General features: G+C 42.3%; 2 protein-coding genes, 1 long non-coding RNA gene and 4 other non-coding genes across 12 annotated transcripts in view; 4 read left to right on the top strand and 3 right to left on the bottom strand.

The window, feature by feature from the left end:
• LOC125726313 (transmembrane protein KIAA1109 homolog) overlaps positions 1-1,025 on the bottom strand; it is a 72,425-nt gene extending 71,400 nt beyond the window's left edge. For all 3 annotated transcript variants that reach the window (XM_049002603.1, XM_049002602.1, XM_049002604.1), the window contains exon 1: positions 849-1,025. The gene's annotated coding sequence lies outside the window, so the exon portion shown is untranslated. The remainder of the gene's footprint in view (positions 1-848) is intronic.
• A 4,012-nt stretch (positions 1,026-5,037) lies between these two features.
• Positions 5,038-24,480, top strand: trpc3 (transient receptor potential cation channel, subfamily C, member 3). Of its 3 annotated transcripts, none has more exons than XM_049002608.1 (12): positions 5,038-5,288; positions 9,362-10,127; positions 13,557-13,742; positions 16,098-16,262; positions 16,471-16,687; positions 21,243-21,476; positions 21,998-22,262; positions 22,491-22,686; positions 23,360-23,569; positions 23,984-24,073; positions 24,174-24,249; positions 24,338-24,480. In XM_049002608.1, the coding sequence occupies exons 1-12, from the start codon at positions 5,134-5,136 to the stop codon at positions 24,478-24,480; spliced, it is 2,703 nt and encodes a 900-aa protein (XP_048858565.1). In that variant the 5' UTR covers positions 5,038-5,133. The 3 variants fall into 3 exon arrangements, with proteins under 3 accessions (XP_048858565.1, XP_048858567.1, XP_048858566.1); XM_049002609.1 differs by lacking the exon at positions 5,038-5,288 and adding an exon at positions 5,973-6,408; XM_049002610.1 differs by lacking the exons at positions 23,984-24,073; positions 24,174-24,249; positions 24,338-24,480 and adding an exon at positions 23,646-23,711.
• Positions 16,722-16,793, top strand: trnaw-cca (transfer RNA tryptophan (anticodon CCA)). Its single transcript has one exon. It is a non-coding gene; the product is annotated as a tRNA-Trp (tRNA).
• On the bottom strand, positions 19,366-26,004 carry LOC125726325 (uncharacterized). Of its 2 annotated transcripts, none has more exons than XR_007388151.1 (2): positions 25,586-26,004; positions 19,366-23,647 (listed from the first exon to the last, which is right to left on the bottom strand). It is a non-coding gene; the product is annotated as an uncharacterized LOC125726325 (long non-coding RNA). The 2 variants fall into 2 exon arrangements; XR_007388150.1 differs by having other exon boundaries at positions 19,366-24,510.
• On the bottom strand, positions 25,095-25,166 carry trnaa-ugc (transfer RNA alanine (anticodon UGC)). Its single transcript has one exon. It is a non-coding gene; the product is annotated as a tRNA-Ala (tRNA).
• trnad-guc (transfer RNA aspartic acid (anticodon GUC)) lies at positions 25,592-25,663 on the top strand. Its single transcript has one exon. It is a non-coding gene; the product is annotated as a tRNA-Asp (tRNA).
• Positions 25,937-26,008, top strand: trnad-guc (transfer RNA aspartic acid (anticodon GUC)). The gene has a single exon. It is a non-coding gene; the product is annotated as a tRNA-Asp (tRNA).
• Positions 26,009-26,791: the final 783 nt, after the last annotated feature.

The following is a 26,791-nucleotide window of genomic DNA, read 5'->3' on the forward strand; positions in this document are numbered from 1 at the left end:
AAACCTCAAATAGCTAAAATAAATAAATAAATAAATTGAATTAAAATAAAAAACTAACATACATAAAATTTGGCTTCCTCACAAGTATAGACCCGTATAATTACGTATTGTATAAAAAAAATCACTAGGCAGTCAGCTGTACAATTGCTGGGACAGGGCATCCTAGACAGCGGTTGAACATGCAAAGAGTAACTTCTCCAAACAACTGTGACACTGCAATGTGTGACACTACATTTAGATTCTGGAAGTTTTTAACTCAATAAAATATTACTACTGTGCCGAAGAAAATGCAATACCGTTAACTGCGAACAAACATCCAGTTTAATGTGAACGCAACTTTAATGGGAAAATTAAGTTTAAATGCAGCCCAGTTGAGAGCAGAGCAGGGCTGAATGTAATACTGACCGCTGAGATAATGTGGTAAGTCAGCCCCACTTACAAAATATCACTAAACCGCACACCAGCGTATACCTGACATGTTCAAATGAAACAAAAGTACCAAGAACCTGAAGTTAATGTTCTCTAATAACTAGTCACGAATCGTGTGCTGTTTATCCTAATACGAAGGTGACAGCTAATCCCGCATTACAGTTGCTCCTACTGCTCAGCGAAGCTCCTCTGTTTGTCGGGACAGGGATACACTCAACACTTCCTGGAATGAGCACTACTGTCTTTGTAGGAGCGCCGGAATAATCGCTCACCGGCATGCAAGTGGGTGAGGAAAGTAATGATCCGCCGAACTGTGGTAAAAGTTACCAAGCGAAGGCCGCACCCGGGCTGCTCGCCCCACTCGCAACAGTCTGAGCCGCAACGCCGGTGCAGCGACCATAAGCTTGTGTGAAACTTACCTCCTCACATAAATGAAGTTGTTCTGTCTCATCGTCCCCCAGAAGAAGTCCCGGGGGGCTGCCCGTTTGTCACTCACGAGGGCGACATTTCGATCCCCAAAAGAACCAAACGTCGCTAACGAGAACGTTTACTATTTACACCTCTCCGATCTAATGGCAAGTTGCTGCGCCGATTGGCATCGGACCAATCGGAAAACGCGAGGGTTCGGAAAAACGACCAATCGGTGACCGGGATGACGACGCAACATCAACGAATGACATCGACTTCAGTTACGGCCAATGAAAAAATAGCTTATTTTTCCAATAGCCAATCACACATCGTTGTTGTGTTGACAAAGAAAACATTTTTGCTGGAGCGTCCAGAAGCGCAGCGCGAGCTGTCTGAAATTGTAGTAACTATCCGTGACAGACGAGGAAGTTAGTACTGCCAACTAACTGTAGATATTTTACTAACAGGTTTTATGAATTTATGAGTGTGAGAAAACTTTTGGTAGTAGGTTATTAGTATATTTTGCCGAATAAATTACAGAAAAGTACTTTTTTGTTTTAGATTTAATTTTGTTTAGAGTTGTGAACTGTAGTATTCACGTGACCAAATCTAAACTTATCAGCAGTAATTACCACGTGAATCTTAGTGTAATTTAATACCTCAGATGTCTTCCTGCACTTGCGATATCTATGTAGTTTGTTATAATGGCCGTGCTCATATAGCTTCTGTTTTAGGAAGGTCGTATTTGCTGAAATACGCCTCGATGCATTATGTGCGTGAAATTGTGTTCTGCTGTTATTAATTGTAAGATTAATGTGACACTCTCTTCCGGTTCCATTTTTTTTTGTTAGCTGTCGATCTGTTTTTGTTGTGGTAAGGATATCTCTGTGGCCGGAAGAAAACACTAATGGAGTATTATCTGCCTCTATAGAAGGTTTTGTTCCATGTCGTTTTTGCGTAGTTTCATTCGTAGTTGGGTTTGACACGAAGAGTTGAACCAAGAATCGCTTCTCTTTCTCGTACAGTAGTTGACAGCTATGCGTGCGGATTCCTCTTAATGATAATTCTGGCAAAACAAATCTGTGGGATTCACCCGAAAATAACCTTCCTATGGTGCATTTCTATTGTACTCAGGCGAGGGTTTGGGGTTCGACTCCCAGGGAGCTGTGACCATTCCCTCTGCGTTGCTTTGGATAAAAACGTTGGATTAATGAATAACATGCTTCTGCGCCAGAGTCCTGATTAACTGAGCTTCAGTGGTCAAGTGTGTGGACCTAAATAAAACACGCATCCATATTTGTCTCTTTCCAACACAGCTGATTTATGAACCCTCTCTCTGGGGACTGTTTACTTTCTCCTTTAAATACCACATAAATTTTTATTTATTCTGTTTCCTGTTCTTTTCACACTGATTAATTTTTTTTATGTTAACTGCAGTCCCATCAGTCCCTGGTGTCATTTCAATTTAGCATCTGTCAGTTTGTAATCCATCCTTCCACCTCTGATTGCTTATCAAGCACAGGATAGTGATGCTGGTCTGCAGCCTATTCCAGAGAAACGTAGGGGACCACCCTATGCAGAATACCATCCATCCATTTTCCAAACCACTTATCCTACTGGATCGCGGGGGGTCCGGAGCCTATCCCGGAAGCAATGGGCACGAGGCAGGGAACAACCCAGGATGGGGGGCCAGCCCATCGCAGGGCACACTCACACACCAGTAAATCACACATGCACACCTACGGGCAATTTAGCAACTCCAATTAGCCTCAGCATGTTTTTGGACTGTGGAGGGAAACCGGAGTACCCGGCGGAAACCCCACGACAACATGGGGAGAACATGCAAACTCCACATACATGTGACTCAGGCAGAGACTCGAACCCGGGTCCCAGAGGTGTGAGGCAACAGTGTTAACCACTGCACCACCATGCCACCCCTGCAGAATACCAGTCCACTGATTTCTGCCTAATAATTTTTTATGTCAATAAAAATGATGACAATCAAATTGTCATATTGCCACAATAGAGCATTTCCGTAATAATTAAACTTACCAATTAAACATGTTCACTCCTGAGTGTTATTAGTGTTACAGGCCTATGCAGGCGATTTACCTGCCTGAAGAAAAATGGCTGTGAAATGGCTGACTTTGTACCACCAGGTCACTGATGTTACTACGCAGAATAATCTTTGCAGAGACAGCATTGCAATGCATAAAATATTAATGTGGCTGGATGGGGGTATAATGTGTTTAAATTGTTCTGTGCAGATAAAATTGTTTAGTCCCTGACAGCAACAAAAGCCCTTTGCACACACTGAGCAGTCTTTGATTTATGATTACTTTCGTTGTGCTGTTTCATATAATCTTAGTGTTACACATTAGAAATACCCCAAATTTAAAAAGTCATCTGCATGGAGAAAGTATAATCTAAAAATTTATTAGTGTGATGAAAGCCTCGAAAGAATATCTTTAGTCACTTCCCCCATTTTCCCTGGAGTAGAAAACTATATCATGGAGATTAATATCATGAAGTGGGAGCGGAATAATTAAACTATCCATTTTTTTAAAGATATCTTGGAACCACGACATGTGGTGCCCAAAGCTGGGCCTAATTCTTGGTCTTGTGAAGCCCACTGGTGGAAAACTGATACTGGACTGTTGGCAGGTGGCCAACCGATTAAAATCCAGTCATGAGTATATTAAGACATTTTTCATATTGGAAATGGTCCCTCAGCTGAGAAATAAACTTCACACATCAGGAATATAGCATTATTTATTAATATAAAGTGTATAGGATGTTTTAATCTTGGTTTCCACTACATTTACATGTAGCTGCACCACACACCACCCCAAATAAACCGACCACAAAGAAACTCGAACCCTTATTCTTTTGATCCAAAGTCAGACACCTTATACTTTAGGAGACGCTGTTAACCAGGCCTCACCTCTGTTTCTTAGGGATTTCGAATATTATACATTGAAGTCCAGGGAGCTGTATTAATTTATTTCCATGAATGTGTTTCCCAAGTAAACAGAACAATTATAATAATTCATTTGAGTACCCAATTTATGTAATCATCCGACAGATAACACTTTTTTTAATATTGTTGTTGGGTAAGAACCGGGGAGCTCATGTTTTAACTTAATCTTTCATAGCCTACAAACAATTCATAATGGTAGTTTTAAATATAAATCTTGAAAGCTTAATAAGATGTTCAGTTCCACTGCTTCTACAGACTCAAGACAGGCCTGTACACTAGTGGGCAAAATTGTTGTAAAGGCTTAGCATTTTTGGCATTACGCTTTAAAAATGACTGCGCTAGTATTGGAGGTAATGTTTAAAAACAATCAATGAATGTTACAAACATAATATTATATTGGACGATGAAATTAGTAAATGGGGCAACAGTGGGGTAAAGTTCCGTGCTCTCTAAAAATTGGAGTTTCACAATTGTGGCCACTAGTGTATAGCTAGTTGTAGTTTGGAAATAGGGTGAAATGGAGTCTGAGTGAGTAATATTATCCTATAGTGTGTAATGGGGGCATGTAACCCCTAATATTTAATTTGGCTTCATTTGTCCCCCATAAATAGAACCTTGCCTCTAAATTATTTAGTTCACCCCCCCCCCCCCCCACACGATATCAAATTCTCTCCTATGACATCATTGGTGTGGGTCCTATGTTTGACTGACATCCTGTCCTGGTGTTACCCTGTACGGCATGAAACAAAAAAGTGCTTTATTGGTTTTTCATACAAAATAGAATCAGTGGGGATTGCCCTTATACTGTAGTTCTTTAAAACACCTTCATCATGAGGACCTGAGAAATATCAACAGATAAAAGGGTGCTTTTGTGACCTGATTAGCAGTAAAGTCCTGCCCTATGGTGTATTTTGAAGCATCATCGTTTAATCTGAGTACACATTATGGTTAAACCCTTGTCATAGCCTGCCATATTTAATTAGCTTTGACCCTGATCTAATTTATGATGTACTGATAACTTACTGATAACTGCATATTTTGGCTGCTTTTTGTGTATGTTAAACTGACACTGATGTCTACTTCACAAGCCCACGTTTCTTTGTTTAAACGCAGGTGGAACTCGACCTGGTCTTGCTGCTCGTGGATGATGCTGGTTTAGTCTCACGCTACGGGGAGGACGGGCAGGGCAGGATGCTCCATCCCCCTGCAGCTGACTTAGGGAAAGTACCGATCGTACCTGCTGAGCGGATGCTCAGCCTTCCCTCTGCCTCTGCAAGGATTCGACACCCTCCTGCGACAGGAAAGAGACTGTCTGCATGTCAGAGAAAGGCAGAAAGTACCATAAGTGCGTGTCTTTTTCCCAGCAAGAGAATGAACGAACGCGCAAAGACGACAGCGGGGCAGTGGAGGCACGTTACATGAAGTCAGTGAAAACGGCACGAGAGTCCTCAGGATACTATCAATATCACATGTAAGTATTAACTAATACTCGCAAACACTTGCAAAACTAATATTTGTTTTAACCTAAACAACTTTATTAATATTAACATTGCCATAAGTTCATTGTAATTTTTTGAGATATACTTTTAAATATATAATATTAGTTTAAAGGAAAAACAATACCGATCATCGTATAAACAATCTGAAAATGAAAACGCTGAAATGTTAAACAGCAGGTGAAATAACGTGTTAACGGCTTTATCTTAGCTTTTAGCGCCACCGAGTGGTTATTAATTAATTAATTAATTTATATAAATATAATATTTTCCTGTTTTATTTAACACTAAAGACAAAAACGCTTGTTTTAAATGTTTTTATGTTTCTTTCATTAAAACAACGAAATTTTTGTTTATTGCATTGAGGTATGATAGGCGTCGGATAAATGTAACTTAAAGCTGAAGTGAAATAAGCAAATTTTCTGCGCCTACGATTAGCGAGGTCACAATGAAAATCAGACGAGATCTGTAGCTGCTTTTAACAAACGGAAGGACAGTTATACTTTTTGTCAGCATGTCACACAATACGTAGATGAATCCGTTCAAAGTAATATATATATTTACGTGAACAAGTTTAGCTCATTTAACGCCATAAAATTAAATCGAAGAATACCGGATCCTTATTTACTTCACAATTAATTTTCAGACCTGCACGTATAAATTTACGAATCGCAAATTATTTCGGTTCCAATTGCATGTTGCTGTGTGGGACATATCAAACGCAGAGAAAGAATATTAATTAATCAATTGGATAAGTAGCAGTCACCTGAATCTAGAATATTATGAACATTACATGTCGTGTTCATCTGATTTTGCAATCAACATTAAAAAACGCTGCCGAAACACACCGTCCTGTAACTTACCTTTAACTTAAATAAATAGAATAAAGTGATTGTAAGACTCAGCACAATGTTATTAACCTGCATGTAAAGTATAGGTTTATGTTAGCTTGCCTTTGTCAGAATAATATTGCCAGTATTTGCGGGGTATGGGACTGCCTTCCTGTCCATCACTTAAGGACATAAACGTTCGGTCTGCTTTTGGGATTACGCCTGAAGAAAGACGCTGTCAGCATGGAAGAGGATGGGCTCTCACGTATGTAATAAGTGTCAAAGTGATTTTTCCGCTGTTTGATTCTAAATGCCAGAGATATACCCAGTGATAGTAATCGTGTTGGGGAAAATTGCGTGCTGGGTGGGCAAATTGCAGGCGTATGTGTATAATGGACATGTGGACTGCGGGAACCGGGTACTGTGATTTCTTGGGGAAGCTAGCCTATATTTGATATGCAGCAATGTGGCGTCTGCTTCCAGCTACAGTGTCTCTGTTAATTTGCTCATTGCTCTGTTAATGAGTGTCTGCCACGTTTTCAGGCTGTGTAGAAAACCAGCGTCCTAACTGCCGCTACGTGGAATTGACTATTGCTCTCCTTTTGTACTATCCATTCTTTCAGGGTGTGTGAAAACAAGCGCCTTGAATTACCATTGACTAAGTATTTCTCGCCTTTTCTACCTGTCATATTTTCACGGTGTGTGCAAATGGGCGCCCTAACCAGCGCTAAGAATCGACTTTGTCTTCATGTCGTTTCATGCTAACGCTTCCGGTAGAGTGTCACGCTTAACTTAAGCGTTATATTTTAGAGTGAGAGAACCCCAGAGGTGGAGATCTCAGGTCCAGACCAAGATTTTGTTTCAACCAACCAGTTCGGCATAAAGAGTCACAGTCACAGAGAACCCAACTCGCTGGTTGAAACAAAATCTTGGTCTGGATTTGTACTCTCTGGACCTGAAATCTCCACCTCTGGAGAAACCACACTTGGCACACCTTCCTTCAGAAGGCTTGCTAATATTTGCTCATCTGCCTGGAATGAGATTTTCAATGTAAGACAAGTCTGCACACACATGCACACGCACTTACATGTGTGTAACGGTTTTATCACCGTGTAAATAATCTGTTGGGTTTGCAAACAACCAAAACACTTTTGATGTAGTTAATTTTAGGTTGATAATAAAGATGTCTAAACGTGTTTTTTGGGAGGACCAGACATTTGTTGACTATTGCGTTACAGGATTCCCTTTGATTAATTAATCCAAAACTACAACTAAATGTAGAACTTACATTTTACAAATACTGTAAAATTTAAGATCTTCAAATGAAAAATATACAAATCATATCCATCAATCTTGACTGTGAAATAATTAGATGCCCCACATCAATAGTGAAAGCAAGATAATTAATATATGTGCATAAGTTATTTATATGTGTTTAACCAAAGTTACCTATAAATCTGTCTCAAAATACATACAGTGAGTTTTATGACCCTGTAGTGTATATGTTACCAGGGTTGATAATGATCATCGTAACATTTCGAAAAGTAAACCCAAAATTCCAGTTGTATTCCCTCCTGGACGTTTAGGGTTGTAAATATGACTGTTGTGTTTACGCGTGACAGTCTGTTGAAAAGGCAAAATAACTGCCAACAGTGTGAAAATGAACACTTAGGTCTGCACAGTTTTGAAATGCATGGCACTGCCCTTGGAAAACAAAAATGAATGATGAGAAAGCAATTTTTCAAGAAGCGTCTTTCTGGCCTGGCTTATCACTTAGAAGCAGCTGCTGTAATGAGACCTGGTTCAGATGACTGTGTTTTATTATTCAGTATGACAATCAGCAACCCTGCAGCATCCGCTTGGTAACAGTATATTGCATAAATCCTAGCAATCTAAGATAGTGGCCCCAACTCACTCTGTGAGGCAGTGAATATCAAGCAATTGAAGCCGGTTGTTTCTGCATCACCATGTTTTTTGGCCCACTTGGGTACTCATCTATATCTGGATACCTGAATCTAATGAATTTCACGAATTAACATCTTCTCTATCTTATCCTGAAGACCAGGGTTTATTTTTTCATACGATGCATTCCATTTTTTTTGCATTAACTTACATGTATTTGTCTTCCATGTACTGATAACCTAGCGGACAAGTCGGTGATGCCGGAAGATTGTAAATTGTGTTATTTCCCATGAGAATAGATAGGGGAATTTCAGTTGCTTACTTCAGTCTAGTTAATGAAACACTTTTATCTTGTGATTATACTTTGAGGTGTGACAATGTGCTACTCATTAACTATGGTGAAAGTTCATTGATTGAATCTATGGCTCCAGTTTAATCTATGTCCAGGTAGATCCAGGACAATAAAAGTTTTTAATTAAAGAAACTCTTCATTACTAATTTTACCGAAGATGATGGAAGAATATATATCTGGATTATGACCAATGTAATGCAAATGCAATAAATTAATTTATGGACTTTTGGGAAGATAAATCCCATTGTAGATGTATGTCATGTGTTAAAGAATTAGGTAATCAATATCTTAAATCTGGAGAAATATATAGGAGACCTACAAATATATAATTCTTGTAAGAAACTTGCCATGATAGATTATATGTTGAAACCTGCTATCAGTACTACTGCATAGAAGTAAACAGTAACTTTATAGATAGCCTTGTGTGTGTGATACCACACTTATGTTTGATATCTCTATTGCAAATGTATACACCTTGCTGAGTGTGTAAACCTGGGCACTTGGCGCAGAAATCATCCTTCTATTGTTGCAGTTTCCAGCAGGGAAGTGTCATCTGTCGCATTTCATTAAAATGCGATTAAAGGTCGTGCCGGTACATGCTATCCGCAGGGCATCCTCACTACGCATCCATCTCTCGCTGCGTGCCTAACTGACGTGTGATGGGAAGGAAGAACTTTCTATTGTGTGGGAGAAAAAACTGAGAATGCTTTGAGTAGTTGCTGGATGTAGATGTATGAAAGCAGCATTGAAAAGCAAACTGGTTTGCTTGTCCCATTGCATCCTAAAAGTGCATCGAAGGCTGCTTTTGAACTCGGAATAATAAAGATCAGGTAACTGGGTAGAAATGGCAAATGGCACCTATATAGAACGGCCCTGGTTTTCAGTTAATTTTGGCCACATGATTTGACAACTGTACGCCGATAGCAATGGCTATTTTCAGTCCCAGTTCTGTGGGCTCCCCTAGGATGAGCTTGGACCCCCCTACGCAGCGTCGTCTCACCATGATGCGGGAGAAAGGACGGCGGCAGGCGGTGCGAGGGCCTGCCTTCATGTTCAACAACCGAGGGTCTAGCCTCACCACGTGGGAGGAGCGCTTTCTGGAGGCGGCCGAGTACGGAAACATTCCTGTAGTGCGCAAGATGCTGGAGGAGACGCGGGTGCTCAACGTGAACTGTGTGGACTACATGGGCCAGAATGCACTGCAGTTGGCAGTGGGCAATGAGCACCTGGAGGTGACGGAGCTGCTGCTGAAGTGTGACAACTTGGCTCGCATCGGTGACGCCCTCCTGCTGGCCATCAGCAAGGGCTACGTCAGGATCGTAGAGGCCATCCTCAACCACCCATCGTTCGCCGCTGCCGAGCGCCTCACGCGCAGCCCCTGCGAGCTGCAAGACGACGACTTCTACTCGTATGACGAGGACGGCACCCGCTTCTCGCCCGACATCACGCCCGTCATCCTTGCCGCCCATTGCCAGAAGTACGAGGTGGTGCACATGCTGCTGACCAAGGGTGCTCGCATCGAGCGGCCGCACGACTACTTCTGCAAGTGCGCCGAGTGCGCCGAGAAGCAGCGCAAGGACTCTTTCAGCCACTCACGCTCCCGCATCAACGCCTATCGGGGGCTGGCCAGCCCTGCCTACCTCTCCCTGTCAAGCGAGGATCCCATCCTAACTGCCCTGGAGCTCAGCAATGAGCTCGCCAAGCTGGCCAACATTGAGAAGGAATTCAAGGTAGGTTCACAGATTGAATTGATGCATCCTTCAGATTTACTGTTGTTCTCTTGATGTGGCACGTAACCAGTGATTTAATTCATAGCCGACAGTCTACGGTGACCTCGGTGCGGCATCTGCTGTGGACAGTACCATTTCACCCTTTCTTGATTAGGGTGTTTGCCGACCGGCCGGGGTACCTAATTACTATTGCGTAATGTATACCTCTGTCGCCACCAGGACAAACAGAACCACAGGAGAATCAACTTAGCTGCTTCCGCCTGGTAATTACAGTTGATTACATAATTGCGTTAACATTGATTAAGACTTCTGCGTCACACTTACTAATAATCTTATTACTACAAGTGGAAGCTGGCTTCTGCATTCACTGGCAGGTGCTCAGTCCGTCGATGTAAAGCACCAAGAACAATATTTCAGATTTTAGCTTGTGCGGCTTTTTAAGATCTTTTACCAGCTGTTTCGGGAACATTTTCTGTCATTTTCTGTTGATAAAAGACAGATTCTTCAGTAATTTGTGAAAAATAACAATGGCCTTACTCTCTGATCAGATATTGAGACCAAAATTCACATACAAAGCTGCAGTTATTTTTCTGTGAGCTTGAACATCAGTCCAACAGTCTTGTCGTTTATATACTGTTCGCCTTCATTCAATTCTAGTCTCGTTTTCGGAGCGTTTCTTGTATGTGTCCCCACCCCCCCCCCCCCCCCCCTGCAAATGTCGTGAATGGGAGATTATTTTTGGCATGGTCAGCTTGTTTGAACAGCAGTCAATGGCCCACGCTGATCTAATGACAAGATTGACCAGCGGGGGATGGTGACGTTAAATTTCACCTCACTCTTCTGTTGAAGATGAGGTCTGCTCTCTTACAGGGATTGTGGGTGCAGGACAGAGCACCCAAGGTCTACTGAGTTCTCTCACTATAGTTTTCTGAATTGGGTATGAGGATGTAGCTAAGGGAATAGCTTGGAGATTTGGTTTAAGAGGTAATGGAACCTTCCAACGTAATTTGCAAGGCACATTGCCTGCGACTTGTAAATGTGTCTATCAGTCTGTAAGTACCGAGCGAGACTAACTCCCTCAGAAAATGGAGCTTAAGTGTTTGCATTCGGAAATTATTAAAGAGTTTTCAGTCAGCCCAAATACCTTGGAAACACACTCTCTTAATTAACTGAGTTTCCATACTCGTTTCACTTTTGACTTCATTTTTGCAACCATTTAGATGATGTTCAGAGTGGTGACTCATGCGCAGAATTTTTTGTCAATGCCTACAAATAAAACAGACACTTCACAGATCCTGATCACAGCATCGTTACCCCATCAGCGCCTCTTTTGACTGTTCCGGTCACGGGAGGTAGATGGGAGAGATTCTCCTTCTGCCTGACTTGACCAGTCCTTGGTCTTAAAGCGAAAGAATTCACAAAAATTCTAAATGTTGTTCTGGTGGTTTAATTTTGTTTTGTTGCACTACATTTAAAAAAGTGCTTTGAGATCAGGAACAAAGAGTCAGGGCTTTTAAATGGTCCAATAAAAATAAATACCCAGATGATACATGCAGATAATTAAAGGTTTCCTCCTCAGGCTAATTCCACCTTTTATTTTATACTGTATTGCCTTGTGTCTTTAGTGTTTCCATTTGCAAGCTGTAACACCGTTAATTGTGTGTTTTTTCTTTAATTACCATAAGGAATTTATCCTGCAGGTGGTAATAGTGCAGATGTACTTTTTTCTCTGCATAACAGCTAAAGACTGAGTCTGTGTAGTAAACCGACACTGCGGCAGGACTCTTAAAGTTACAGATTCGGCGTATTTCCGTTAAGTTACCTTGGGACTGCATTCACCCAAAGCAAGTTTTATCAATTCATACATTTGGATATTTCATCATAAATTCTATAGCAGAGTTGCTTGAACTAGCAGCCTTCCGGACACACAGCTGGAGACTGTGCCTCTTGCTAATCCATTGTTAGCGACTGCAGTCCTCGCAGGTTGTGTGATTGCAAACCTTTCATCGATTTTTAAGCCGCACAGCTTCATAAGTGCTGTGCATGAGTTTTTCTCAGAGGGTATGTGTACAAATTATAATATGAGATTGAGACAAAGATTGAATGTATTTAAATGGACCATTATATAATTAATAATATATCCCCAGATATTTTGTGAATTATTATTTTTTAATATTTATCATATTGTTAACATTCTATGACCCATTATAAGAGGAAGCAACTGAGCACTGGGTAGAGTACAAAGATCTTCTTTTCAGGCTTTAACTGGTATGCCATCTTCCATGCCACCCCTACTCCATCCATCCATCACTGTAACTGCTTAATCCCAACTGGGGTTGCGGGGGGGGGGGGGACTGGAACCTATCCTGGGAACAAGGGGCGCAACCTATCCTGGGAATCAACCGTGGGCGGGAACCATAAAGGCTGCAGGGTGCACACACTCACACAGCCAACTTAGAATTGCCAGTTAACCTACCGTGCATGCTTTTGGACAGTGGGGAGAGAATGGAGCACTCAGTGGAGACCCACGTGAACACAGGGAAAAGCATGCGAACTCCCCACAGGAAGGTCTTACGCCCGAGCTGGAGACTGAACCTATGAACCTAGAACTTTCTTTCTGTGAGGCAGCAGCGCTACCACTGTGCTGCCCCCATGCCACCCCACCCCATCCCTCCCCTTCCCTTATTTGTATCTGTAATTTTGTCCCAAGAAAGACCTTTACCACTCAATGCACTATCTGTTCCACTGGTGCAACATTCAGAAGTTCATTGATGGACACATTTAGAGAAGCTGGCCACTTGTGCAATAACAAGCTGGAGAGAGCAGTCTGACTCAGATTTCAGTAAGGGATCATTGGTTCGACAACAGATTCCAATCTTTCAAGAAATGAACAAGAAGCCCCCCCCAGTGGAACTTGATGTGAGATTTTCCCCCAACTGTTCTTGCTGCAGCTGTCAGGAAGAGGCTGTATTGGTTACATTGATCAATCAATGCAATTAATCCGAAATAGGATTAGTAGGGAACATGAATAGAGAGTACAAGGAGACAAATAGAGAAGCTACTGGTGTCGATGCATGCATTCTGGTTCTGAATAAACATCATCCAGTTTGCTGAAACTGGTTTGCACCATTGTTTGGCAGATATGCTGTTTTCACAGTATACAGTTACAGGTGTTGGGTATGAAAGTTAGACACAGATCTGACAATTCTGTTTGAATTGTTTTCCGGGGGTTACAGATTTAATTTACGATCTTTAGAGGCTCTGTATATGTTGAAAACCACCCCTAAACTGTCAACTTACACAATAAACGAAACAATTCAGAAGCGGCGTAAAAAGGGGACTTTGCTGGTGGTTGTTCTCAAATGCCAAAGGCATCTCGATCGTCAGTTTTACAGGCACTAACACACCCTGTCTGCACCCTCTGCACAGAATGACTATGGTAAGCTGTCCATGCAGTGCAAGGACTTCGTGGTGGGGGTGCTGGACCTGTGCCGGGACACGGAGGAGGTGGAGGCCATCCTGAACGGGGACGTAAGTGCAGAGCTAGAAGAAGGGCAGACGCACCGGGCCCTGCTGAGCCGTGTCAAGCTGGCCATAAAGTATGAGGTCAAGAAGGTTAGTGGTGGTCCTCCTCACATCCCCAACCTCCACACCATCAGTCATGATGCCTGCTTGTTCCTCCACTTGTGTTTGTGTATTGATTTCAGTGTCAGGCAGGGCTGGACTGGGATTAAAAATCAGTCGTGGACTTTGGGGTCCCCTATGGTAAAGTTTTACAAGCAGGGGCCTCCCCGAGTAACTTTTACCAAGCAATCGAGTCTGCCAGCCCACAGGGGCAATGTTAGAGATCTTAGACCACATCATATTGGCCCCCCAACCCAGATCAATAGAGTTATGTTCCAAAAATTTTTTCAGCCCTTCCCCCAGATAACAGGGAACGTTTCTGGAACTTTCTGAAAATTGGCATGGTGTAACATAAATGGAAAGTTACACCGACGTTTTACATCCCTTAAATGCAATTAATGTTGAAAAATATTAATAATATTGTCTCATAAAAGTGCAATAAGAATGTTCTACAGATGCACTGTTCAGCCTCAAACTCATGGCCGCTGAGGTGTAATGCGACGATGCCACCCACTGCCCTTCCGCTGTGTTTGTTTGTAGTAGCCTTAGTCGCATTAGTGGATGCAGTACTGGGATAACGTTCTGGGAACATCTGGAAAACTGCAGACTTTCAACGTTTCTATATCTTAATCGTAATGTTTGGTAAACGTCCCTAGAAAGATTGCTAGCGGGGCCACACAACACCCCTGCCAGGCCACACCCCCCTCTAGACAATTTAAGATAAAGCACCAATAGCAAATTTTACTGTCATATTGCGTTGTGGGTATTTTAATCTCTGGTCCCTCTGGGCCATGGAGTGACACCTGACAGCATTGAATCAATAACGCCGTGATCTGTGTGGTGTTGAAAGCTGCAGAAATAGCTGCAGGGGAGGGTGTCTCAGAAATATAGTCCTCTGACAGAGGGTAACCCTTTAAGGCAGTCGAGGAGTCAGTTACAAATGTGCCTGTTCATCTTAAGCCTCTGGGCATGGAGATATTAAGGCTGGGAGCTGGTCTGCATACAGGAAGGACTCGAGACCACTATAGCCAGATATATCTCAATTAAACTGACCTGCTTGCTTAACATGGGCAGGCCTGGCAAATGTGTAGGCGGCCTCTTAGGCATTAAGACATAACGACAGAGATGCTAACCAAGAACAGCAGTGGTGGTCAATTTCATCTCTCAGACGGCATGGCTGACAGCACGCCCTCCCCAGTGAGAGTGTCTGGCTTTAATCTCTGTATTTGGCGGCAGAATCACAAGGTTTGCTTCAAACGGAGGACCTCAAGCTGATGTCCTTTGGACTAGCAAATGACCTTTCAGAAGCACTGTGGCCATCCGACTGTTTACCAAATGCTAGCTTTTCCGCTGCACGTTATACTCTGTTAAAATGCCTATGCAGGAAGGCCCAGTTAATTAGTTGATGTTTAAGCATAGTTATACTTACTGATCTGTATTTATGAAAAAAGATTACCTCTATTAGGGAGAATGGACTTCTATAACTATTAACCCCTTGGATAATTATACTTAGGGATGCAAAAGTACACATTCACCTTTAAAAGTGATATCCGTGGCAATTGATTGTTGTAATGGTGCAAATATGTATGTATTTTATGTGCATTTACATCGATATGACAAGAAATTTTAACCTTTATATCGTAATTTCTACTTCATTTTCGGTATAAAGCTTAGAATGCTTGGTCATTTCTTGACATAGCAGCGCACATGCACATAAAACGTGTACACTTTTGCGTTGTTACAACAATCGATTGCTGCATGTATCACTTTTAAAGGTGAATGTGGTCTTGCGTACAGGTTACGTGCATCCCTGATTATACCCTTAACCCAGTTCCAGGTTTGAAATCTTATTATCATATTAATAAACCTGATTGGCAGACTTGACTCTGAATTTTATTAATGGCTTTGATTGAGAAACACTTTATCTGACTCACCATGTCTAAATCCACCATGAAAGCACTGAGTCATTGTTCATGGTTCTTTGGGATGAATTAGACTAGAGGTGTCAGACTCCAGTCCTGGGGGCGGGCGGAGTCCAGCACATTTTTGGGTTTCCCCTCATTTAACAAACCTGATTCAACTGCTTGTGCTAATTACCACACAACTCTTGCGCTGAATCATTTGTGGTGGAACAGGGAAAGAACTAAGCTACACAGGGCTCCGGCCCCCCAGATTTGGAGTTTCACACCCCTGAATTAAAGGATTCGGTTTCCTGTGATGGTTCTGTGCTGAAGGCACATGGCTGACCGACTGCACGGTGCCCATAGGCCTTTTCATACAGTTGCATGTCACCCCTCCTTGCATGGAGGCCTTGGGTGATGGATCACTGTTGTCCCCCCCCCACAGTTTGTGGCCCACCCCAACTGCCAGCAGCAGCTGCTGTCCATTTGGTACGAGAACCTGGCTGGCTTGCGGGAGCAGGCCATTGCCATCAAGTGCCTGGTGGTCCTGGTCGTGGCCCTAGGGCTGCCTCTACTTGCCGTCGGCTATTGGTTTGCGCCATGCAGCAGGGTAAGACGTCCCCTGCCCCTGTTCTCTCCCCTCCAAACACCACCTGCTTATTTCTTTCCCAGAAGTGCCCGGGAAGTTGACAGCAGCTCCCTAACTCCCATGAACGATGTCCTGGAAATCTATCATTCCTCTGTTCAGCAGTGTTAAACACAATATGATATGATACGATACGACGTCATTGTCCATGTTTGTATTCCTCATTGCCTAGCTGGGCAGCATCCTCCGCAGCCCCTTCATGAAATTCGTGGCTCATGCGGCCTCCTTCATCATCTTCCTGTGCCTGCTGGTGTTCAACGCCTCCGACCGCTTCGAGGGAATCAACACGCTGCCCAACATCACTGTCACCGACTACCCCAAGCAGATCTTCAGGGTGAAGACCACTCGCTTCAGCTGGACCGAGATGCTCATCATAGTGTGGGTCGCAGGTATCATATCTCTATCGTGCTTCACGTAGCATGTGACCTCGTGGCGCAATGGTAGCGTGTCTGACTCCAGATCAGAAGGTTGCGTGTTCAAATCACGTTGGGGTCAATTGTAACGTTTCTTAAGAACTTCCCCCTGGGGTCAATGCGATATTAATAATAGAACTTTATAGTTTCATAAATCATTTCTCGCTGCTTCCGTTATATCATGAAGCATTGGAGGAATCAACATAGCACTCTAAGCCAAGTGAAAAACAGAAACAGCATAAATTTGTATGAATCTGTCACTCTCACAACTTTAATCATTCTCCGACTGTTTTAATATTTGGGACCATTCTCGTTTTATAAAGGGCAATTAATATTCTGATATTACTTATTAAGAATGTTTGTCATTTTGAGAACTCAAAGGCCTTCTGTTGAATGCTTGAAGTTATATCATTTGAAATAAGCAGTGATACTTGTTTTGTGTTTGCTCCTGTGTGCTATGATCAGCAAGAGGCCCCTGTGATCCTGGGAACCATAGATATCTTATCACAAAAGCAGTAATTATTTCTGATTTCACAGCATTTTGCTTATTTTAAACCTGATCCATAGATGGCTGCCGTGGGTGTGGTTTTTTGGGATGACCTCTCAGTCAACCAATAATGAAGCAGTGGTTCTCATCTCCAGTCCTGGGGACCCACTGCTATTGGCTGATTGAGAGGTCATCCCAAAAACCCACACCCACACCAGCCCTCCATAGATCAAGTTCCTCACTCTTGATCTACAGCAGTGGTTCTCATCTCCAGTCCTGGGGACCCACTGCTATTGGCTGATTGAGAGGCCATCCCAAAAACCCGCACTGGCCCTCCATGGAGCAGGTTTCCCACCCCTGATACACTTCATTATAAGAATCAAATGGGTTTAAAAGAAAATTAAAAATGTTTTCATTACCAATATTCTCACTAATTGGAAGAATAAGGTGGGAAAACACTCGTTGCTGTGATGACAGGAGTTGAGAAAACTAGGTGCAGCAAGATTGAAATTAACTTGAAAGTATTTGTATTATTTGTATGTATGGTTTTGGCCTTAAACTCAATATTCTCAATTGGATGCTTTCCATTCTTGACCTGCTGTTTTATTCAAACACAGGAGATTATTGTAATGCAACGGCTTTTAAAATGATTCATCTAAATGTGTAAACAGGAAGTTATCCTGGAGCAGGTCGTGAGGCTGGCTTGATTCCACCCACTCGTTGTTTGTACATTAGGAAGCATGTTGTTGCCCGTTTTATCTCAATAAGCGTCAGTATTAAATTGGCACTGTGATCCGCAGCATCGCCGGCGTAGGGTGACGGATCATTAAGGAGAATTTTTTTTCATGGACCCTCCAGCAGAAACACAATCACAACTAGATCGGATGCAAGAGGCTGGCCCATAAAGTTCAGGTTCCTTAGCAACCTGAGAACCTTCACATTTGGCAAATTTGATTTCAAAAGCTAATTTTATACAATAACATAAAAAACTGATTTTAAAATAACATTAAAAAAAAACAGTAATATGGAAATAAACATGCTCCTGCAGGTCAAACATGTCTTAAAGGTGTCGTGACCATTTAAACATACATGTCAGGGTAATGTGAACATGATGTGTCATTAAGACACAGTTTCACTCACAGTTCGATCCATAGAAACCTCATACATTTTAATTAATTGAGTTTGCACCAGGGTTCAATACCTGGCCCTCCTCGAGACTATAAGAAACTTTTCAGATTACAATATCTGCCTTTAACACCTGTGGTACTTTCTGAAAAAGAAGAGCAAACAGATAGATGATGGCATAGGCGATTTAACGGGGGGGGGGGGGGGGGGGGGTGTAAGGGGTTGCAATTGCACCCCCTACTGGTCAGATGGAAATACTCTTTGATCATACAGTATCAATTTCAATTCACATCAAGTTATATTCGAAAATATGGCTATGTGTAATAATAATTCATTGAAGATGTATATACTACTTTTTTTCCCCAAATTTATGGTTGGTTGTCTCATCTTACACACCCTGGGAGAAAAAGTCTAGAGTCAACTATGGATGACGGTACATGAATACGGGTTAGTCCTCTGGCAGCAGGAGGCTTGTTCCGCCTACAGGGGTCCAGAAGTTCATTCAGGTTCACTCACCATTGCAAAAAACTCTCAGGTCTCAGGCTTCTGACTTTATGTTCATTCTCATTGATCTATTCTGTGGAAATGAAAAGCTAATTTATTCATGAGTGCTCCTGTCATATTCTTTTATTTAAACAAGACTGACAAATTGACAGGTGATGTATGTCACTGCGAAGATTACAAACCTGGTTATTCCTACCTCCACAGTGACACAGACATTTAATTAGCTAATTTAGCTCCCAGCTCGATTCTTTCTTTTTTCTTGTTTTTAAGTTTGTTTTAAGTTTTTCTTCCCGAATCTCGTATTATTTTTATTTGTATTCTTATTCTTGTATTTTTTATATTCTTTTACTCTTGTAAACTCTTTCTTCCTAGCTGTCTGGAGCTGCGTTAACACGCAAATTTCCCCAATGTGGGATCAATAAAGTACTATCCTATCCTATTTAGGGTTTAGGGTTAGTGTAGCAGAGATTTTAATCAGTCGGCAACGGGTAACTATCAGTGGGGAGTGCCATTTAAATGGTTCACAGAAGACACTGAGTGACAATGTATCAGAATTTTTTATTTAAATGAATGACTGAAACACATGAGGCTCCAGGAGACTTTAGCAGTGTAGCTCTAGTGTGACGTTGTGGCAAATTCAGGCACGTGGCGACGTGACGTATGGCGTCCCTGTGGGTGAAAGACCAACCATCGTAGGTGTTTATTAGCAGGACCGGAGGATCTTGTCAGAGAAGCTGCCAGCGCACTTCATCACACTCCAGCGACAAGGTCATTTCTTCCGGAAAGACAGTTTTGACAGTCCAGGTGATGCAATTAAGCCTAGATCACCTTGGCTCTTTGTAAACGTTGTAATCCCTTTGAATTATCAGTGTTCATTTCTATCCTTTTTAGGATTAAACAGGATAACGCTATACGTCACATCAAGTGGGTTTTACAGTCTTGCCATCTATACACAGTGGCACAAAATATTATTTCTTCTGGACCATGGTGTGACATGCAAACAGGAAATGACAAGAGGAGGGTTTTCATTTAAAATGCAAAAACAACAGACAGTGCTAAATAAGCCGGTGGTTTTATACGCAGTGCGATGTATATGTAAACAATTGATACAGCAGCAAAAATACATAAAAATAAGTAAGTACGACTAGTGCCAGTTTGGTGGGGGGGGGGGGGGGTGTCAGTATTTCTCAGGAACAGGTCGGGGGGAAGATGAGAAACAGGATATTTAATGTCCTGACAGCTTCAGGGAGAAGCTATTGCTGAGCTTGGCAATAATCATTGGTGTCACGCTGAGTGTAAATCCACTTAACATGACAGCGAAATCAAACACTGATCATCACTCGAGGCTTTTAAGAGCAGTGCAGAGAGTGGTGGGGGGGCGGGGGCCGCAGACTGCAGTCCTCAAGCTGCCTTTCGCTCGATCACAGCGTGCTGTGAGGTTCCGACTCTGCCCCCATGACCTTTCCTAACCTATCGCTACATGGCCCAAAATAGACCTGGTCTCTGAATTCATTAATTTTTTTAAATTTGGGTGTTAAATTTACATAGAGGTTTTAGCAACCGTTAAAAAGTTAAAATATTTAAAAATAATCAAGATTTTAGCATTTTGTTACAATAGTAATAGTCTAATAGCACCTTTTGTTAATTACTGTAAATGGATGTTTCTTTACTAAAGCTAAAAAAGGAGCTGGTCAGTGCTCTTGATTACAAGGTTGCATAATTTATTTTAATAATTACAGGCAGGGGTGCCACTAGAGATTTTAGCTTCCCCACCCAGACCAATCCAATCCAATTATCTTCCAGATTTAAAAGGGCCCCTGGGACTCAGTGGCCCTTGGAATCCTCCTTATCCCCCCCCTTTACAGCACTCCTGATTACAATTAATGGACAGATCCATCTGACCCCCATTCTACCTGCTGATTTTGCTTCACTGTTGACACCAGCTGCAGTTCCTTCTCTCTGACCCCCATTCTGCCTGCTGCTTCTGCTTCACTGCTGACACTGCTTCTGCTTCACTGCTAACACCAGCTGCAGTTCCTTCTCTCTGACCCCCAATCTGCCTGCTGCTCCTGCTTCACTGCTGACACTGCTTCTGCTTCACTGCTAACACCAGCTGCAGTTCCTTCTCTCTGACCCCCATTCTGCCTGCTGCTCCTGCTTCACTGCTGACACTGCTTCTGCTTCACTGCTAGCACCAGCTGCAGGTCCCTCTCTCTAACCCCCAATCTGACTGCTGCTCCTGCTTCACTGCTGACACTGCTTCTGCTTCACTGCTAACACCAGCTGCAGGTCCCTCTCTCTGACCCCCAATCTGACTGCTGCTCCTGCTTCACTGCTGACACTGCTTCTGCTTCACTGCTAACACCAGCTGCAGGTCCCTCTCTCTGACCACCAATCTGACTGCTGCTTTTGCAGGAATGATGTGGTCAGAGTGCAAGGAGCTGTGGAGCGAGGGGCCCAGGGAGTACATCCTGCAGCTGTGGAACGTTCTGGACTTCGGCATGCTCTCCATCTTCATCGCCGCCTTTACCGCACGGCTCTTCGCCTTCTTGCAGGCCAGCAGGGCCCAGCGTTATGTGAACGAGAAGGTCCACGCTGATGACCTCTCCCTAGTCACTCTGCCACCAGATGTTGAGTACTTCACTTATGGTAAAGTGTTTACCACTGGCTTCTGCTCTGTAAACAACACTGAACATGATTAAATCCAGTCATTGGGTCCAGCCATTGCTGGATCATTGCACTATAACTATATAATAACTCTTAACTTTAAGAAAAAGTCTTACATTAAAAGCAATAGAATGTGTACTATTTTCAGTTAAAAACAAAGACCTCAAACCCTAAATTTGCCAGTTCAATATGGCCGTTCCCTTTGTACCCTGTAAAACGGGCTCCTAATTCTCGGCGCTGAGGGCTTTTTGGGGGACTTGGTAAATTTCCAAAAATATACTATGTATTTTCAATTATTTATGACTCCTCATGTTTGTGTGTTCTGTTCACATCTGAAAAAGAGAACTATATGGATAAAGACATAATTTAATACTGAATTTTATGTTTAAGATATAATTTCCAATGATGTCATAATATGGCAGTTTCTACTCGCATACCCACAATGCACTGCTGCCATTTTCACAGTTAGCATACCTCAGGCACATGTCACCTCATTTCTGCAGCAAGGGACAAGTGGGTGCCCTCAGACCCCCAGCTGATCTCGGAGGGGCTATATGCCATCGCGGTGGTGCTCAGCTTCTCCCGCATCGCCTACATCCTGCCCGCCAACGAGAGCTTCGGCCCTCTGCAGATCTCCCTGGGCCGCACCGTCAAGGACATCTTCAAGTTCATGGTCCTGTTCATCATGGTCTTCCTGGCCTTCATGTTCGGCATGTTCATCCTTTATTCCTACTACCTGGGGGCCAAGGTCAACTCTGCCTTTACCACGTGAGTGTGTGCAGACACCCTTTTAATTGTATGCTTCTCTAGGGTCTGTAAAATGAAGAATGAAAACTAAAATCTGGTGCCTAGGCTACAAGAATCCAACGCCTATTTCCTGTGCCAATGCCTTTTATTCAGAAAGGAAACATGGATCATGCGGGAAATATAGACAGACTGCAGTATTCTCTTAAAACGTGTCCCCTTTCTGTAACCTCTGTCTCTCTTGTGATTCAGAGTTGAGGAGAGTTTCAAGACTCTCTTCTGGTCTATTTTTGGGCTGTCCGAGGTGTCGTCAGTGGTGCTGAAGTATGACCACAAGTTCATAGAGAACATCGGCTATGTCCTTTATGGGATATATAATGTCACCATGGTGATTGTTCTCCTGAATATGCTCATTGCGATGATCAACAGTTCCTATCAGGAGATAGAGGTGAGTGGTTGTCGGTAGGGTTGCACCGATACCATTTTTTTTCAGACCAAGTAGAAGTACTTGCCTATACGAGTACTTAAGGCAGTATTTATACCATTGAAAATTACTATGACCTAACCTGGCATATCCAGACCAATATGGTTGACAAATCTCTTGCTAGGTACCAACATCTGACTGGGCAGCAAAAATAAAAGACAAAATGCTGCGGCTCTCACTTTTAATATAATGTTGCAATTAAGTGGTATTGGTTCTTAGTATCGGAGAATTATTACGAGTATGAGTATATTCTTGAATTGGCGCCTCCAGCGAGTGGCAGTCTATTAAGACAGCTCTGCTCATTTCTGAGCTTCCTTAGTTTTTATTCTATTGTTTTTAATTTTCGCTGCTCTTATCTTTTACTGTCCACTCCCTGCCGTGATGATGCAGTTTCCCACTTGTGGGACTAACAAAGGATTATCTTATCTTATCTGCGCACAGTATCTGCCCAGTACCCGATTCTGGTATCAGTTTGTAATGTAATGAGTAACTGGGGATTGTCAGTTTATGTGAATCTCAGTGAACGTGTGACAGACATTATCAAGAGGCATGATAAGTCTTTTCAAAGCAATAAGTGGTGGTCATGTAATACAGAGACCACCCAAAACCTGAGCTGGGGTTTTGGGGGCTTTCACAGGACGACGCAGACGTGGAGTGGAAATTTGCCCGTTCTAAGCTATGGCTGTCCTACTTCGACACGGGGAAGACACTGCCGCCACCATTTAGCATTGTGCCCAGCCCAAAGACCCTCTTCCAGAGTATCAGGAGGCTGACTGGCCTGCTCAGTCACCGCCGGCCCAGGATGAGGCAGGACGTGGAGCTGGGAATGGACCACTCCAAATCCAGGGTAATGGGACACACCTTTATGAATACCTCTGAAGGTCTGTAAGCGTGGCCCGTGAACCAGGCATGTTTACTTCCAGCTCTGGAGGAAGAATACAGAGATAAGCCTAAGGCCACACCTACACCAGGACTTATCAAACCCATAATACTCTCATCTAAGGAACAGGCTACAGAGCAACATCCAAAGTAAGACTCACAATTAGGGTCATTACAGTATAGTTTACTTGACATGTTTCCAAGGAGAAGGGATAATCAGTTTCGGAGAATCAGAACTCCAACTGACTATTTGACCGTGTTAAGCAGGAAAAATTCAAGTGGCCTTTTCAAACTGTTCCTTCAGCTGTAGCACATAACGCTCCCGATTTTCTCTTGACAATGAGAAACGTTTACTTGTGACAAAATACGTTTTGGGTTGCAGCTCAACCTCTTCAGTCGGACCCAGTCAAGCCTGCACATTGCTGACTCGCACAGTTTTGGTAGAGTACCGAACCAGCCCACACGCTATCAGGCAAGGAGCTCTGCTTCCCGCAACTCGGCTGCTGCCAGTCGAGATTCCTTGCAATGGGTCCATCGCTGAAATGGGTAATTGTGCCTAGTTTTTATTTCAGCAAATAATGAAACGTCTGATCAAGCGCTACGTACTGAAAGCACAAGTAGACAAAGAGAACGATGAAGTAAACGAAGGTAAATGGCGTCCCTTTAATAGCCACGAGAAAAAAAAATCACGCGTTCCGTTCCACCTGTGCAAGTGTTCGACTTTTTTTTTCCCCAGGTGAGTTAAAAGAAATCAAGCAGGATATTTCCAGTCTTCGGTATGAGCTTCTGGAGGAGAAGTCCCAAGCGACTGAGGAGCTCTCCCTGCTGATACAGAAGCTCAGCGACAAACTCAGTGTCAACGTCAGGAGGTGTGAGTGACTGCAACAAGGGCATATACCAAGACTTCACCTGTAAGAAGGGGACTAGATCAAATACATCTCATTTCTTCCACGGTCCCAGCACAAATGATACTGGCATTCTAGTGAAACTGGCAGTCCCAAAATACTTATTCTTTAAAAAAAAAAAACAAGATTAAATATAACCTCATTCTTGTACTGCTATGTTTAAACATTTTTAATATGCATCCATCTGAATGTTTTCACCAGTCTATTGGCGACGTGTGTTCTTTTGTTTCATGGTGTTTGTTCATGTTGAACAGTTACATTTTGAGACTGACTGCTGATGGTTTTAATTTAAATTTAAAATGTTTAACTGGTCAGCGTAAGACATATTTCAGTCATTTTACCTTTGATTTATGAACACTTTTCTTTATAAAGTTATGCAAGACTACAATCTTGAACACTGTTCAGACATTGTATTAATAATAAAAAAATGTTATTCATCTTCTCTGCTGAAGAGCCAGCGGTAATAATTTGATTGACATATATCATGTTTTCTAATATTATGTGGATACTTAGACCATTTGTAACAAAAATATAATTATATATATATGATTCACTCAGCCATTTCTCTGTGTTATCGGTTGGGAAAAGTGGAGATGCCGGGGATTGAACCCGGGGCCTCATACATGCAAAGCATGCGCTCTACCACTGAGCTACATCCCCTTCCGTTTTAACATGTTCATATTACACTTAAAATAGTTAGTACAAAGTAATATTTAAACGTATAAATAAAGTGTATGCAGGAAAGTCGCTAATGATCTAAATGAGTTGGCATATCACTGACACTTTTAGCAATGTGAATTTATCAATCAAAACTACATATATGGCATATGGCAGACGCCCTTCGCCAGAGCGACTTACGTAAGCGCTTAGAAAAAAACGAGTACTATTTTCCTCTCAATGGTTAAAAAGTACGTACATACTACGTGAATAGTTTTAAGTTTCAGTGGACCGGGAGTGACATTTTAAATATAAAAATATAAGGTACTTTATTGTTTAACTAAACATTTTTAATGTCTTGCAAAACAATCACACACAAAGAGAAGTTACATATGAAAAAAAAACGATTAAATATTACTTACAGTGTCTCCTCGTTAGTATAGTGGTTAGTATCCCCGCCTGTCACGCGGGAGACCGGGGTTCGATTCCCCGACGGGGAGTAAATCAGTCTTTTCTTGAGGTTTTGAAAATTTAAACCCAACATTTTCCTGTGTCTATTCTGTGGACAGGCTGACGTGAACAGAGAACAATGTACCGAGCGTCATGACGCCGTAAGGACTTTACTTCCTGAGGTGGCCAACGCCATATTTTCTATACTCCTTATCTTGTGCCTGAAAGAGTGCGCATTTCAACACATTATGGAGACATAAGCCTGATTCCTGTACTGGTTTTTGTTAAAACCGAAAAAGCTTTTTCCAAATCGATAAAACAACTCCTCGTTAGTATAGTGGTTAGTATCCCCGCCTGTCACGCGGGAGACCGGGGTTCGATTCCCCGACGGGGAGATTTCAATATTTTTAACCCTCTTTTCAGCACTCTCAATTTTCCTCGATTTCCAGGAATATCCTCAAGTGTCCATCTCAGTCCCCCGATTAGAAGTTAAAATTATTCGTTACTTAGAATACACTTTATTGGACAACTCCATGTACAAGGAATTTGTTTTGGCAGTTCTGCCGCTTGAATTCACAGGTAACACAGAAGAACAAATAAGATGAATTAAGGAAAACGGATAAGTAGAAACAAATTTATAAATTTAAATCCCATTCAAAATTTGGTTCCTGAGATTGCAGTTAAAGTGTCTTTCATTGGAGTAGCTCCCATATTAGGTTCCTGCTGTTGGTAATATGTTATATATCTAACTCTTGCTACAGTGCAAACTTACTCTTGTTACTACTGATGATTGAGTAGAACTTCAACCTCGCTCACTGATAGCAGAACTCGCGAAATGTGCCTTGCGTGTACGTTGGTAGGACAAAGTGTCCTCCCAAATAAATGTGTAAATGTTAAAAAAATAAAGATCATAGGTGACTATTTTTTGTCTTATGTCCACAAGTTCAACTGTCACTGTATCCTGAAGAAGCCGCGTGAGCTGCATAGCATTAGTATGACATGTACCATCATTAAAAGTTTGTTCAGTTTTTTTACTGTTTCCAATCCATGACAAAAACTGTAACGCTAAACAAAGCTAAAACAGTCTGCTAAGTTTGTAAACAAGAAACCGAGCACCCCGAAGCACCCTATGTCATAGAAGGGGACATTAATCACTGCAACCGTACGGTTTGTGAAAT

The sequence above is a fragment of the Brienomyrus brachyistius genome, unplaced genomic scaffold (assembly GCF_023856365.1).
Source record: "Brienomyrus brachyistius isolate T26 unplaced genomic scaffold, BBRACH_0.4 scaffold70, whole genome shotgun sequence".
Lineage (NCBI taxonomy): Eukaryota > Metazoa > Chordata > Actinopteri > Osteoglossiformes > Mormyridae > Brienomyrus > Brienomyrus brachyistius.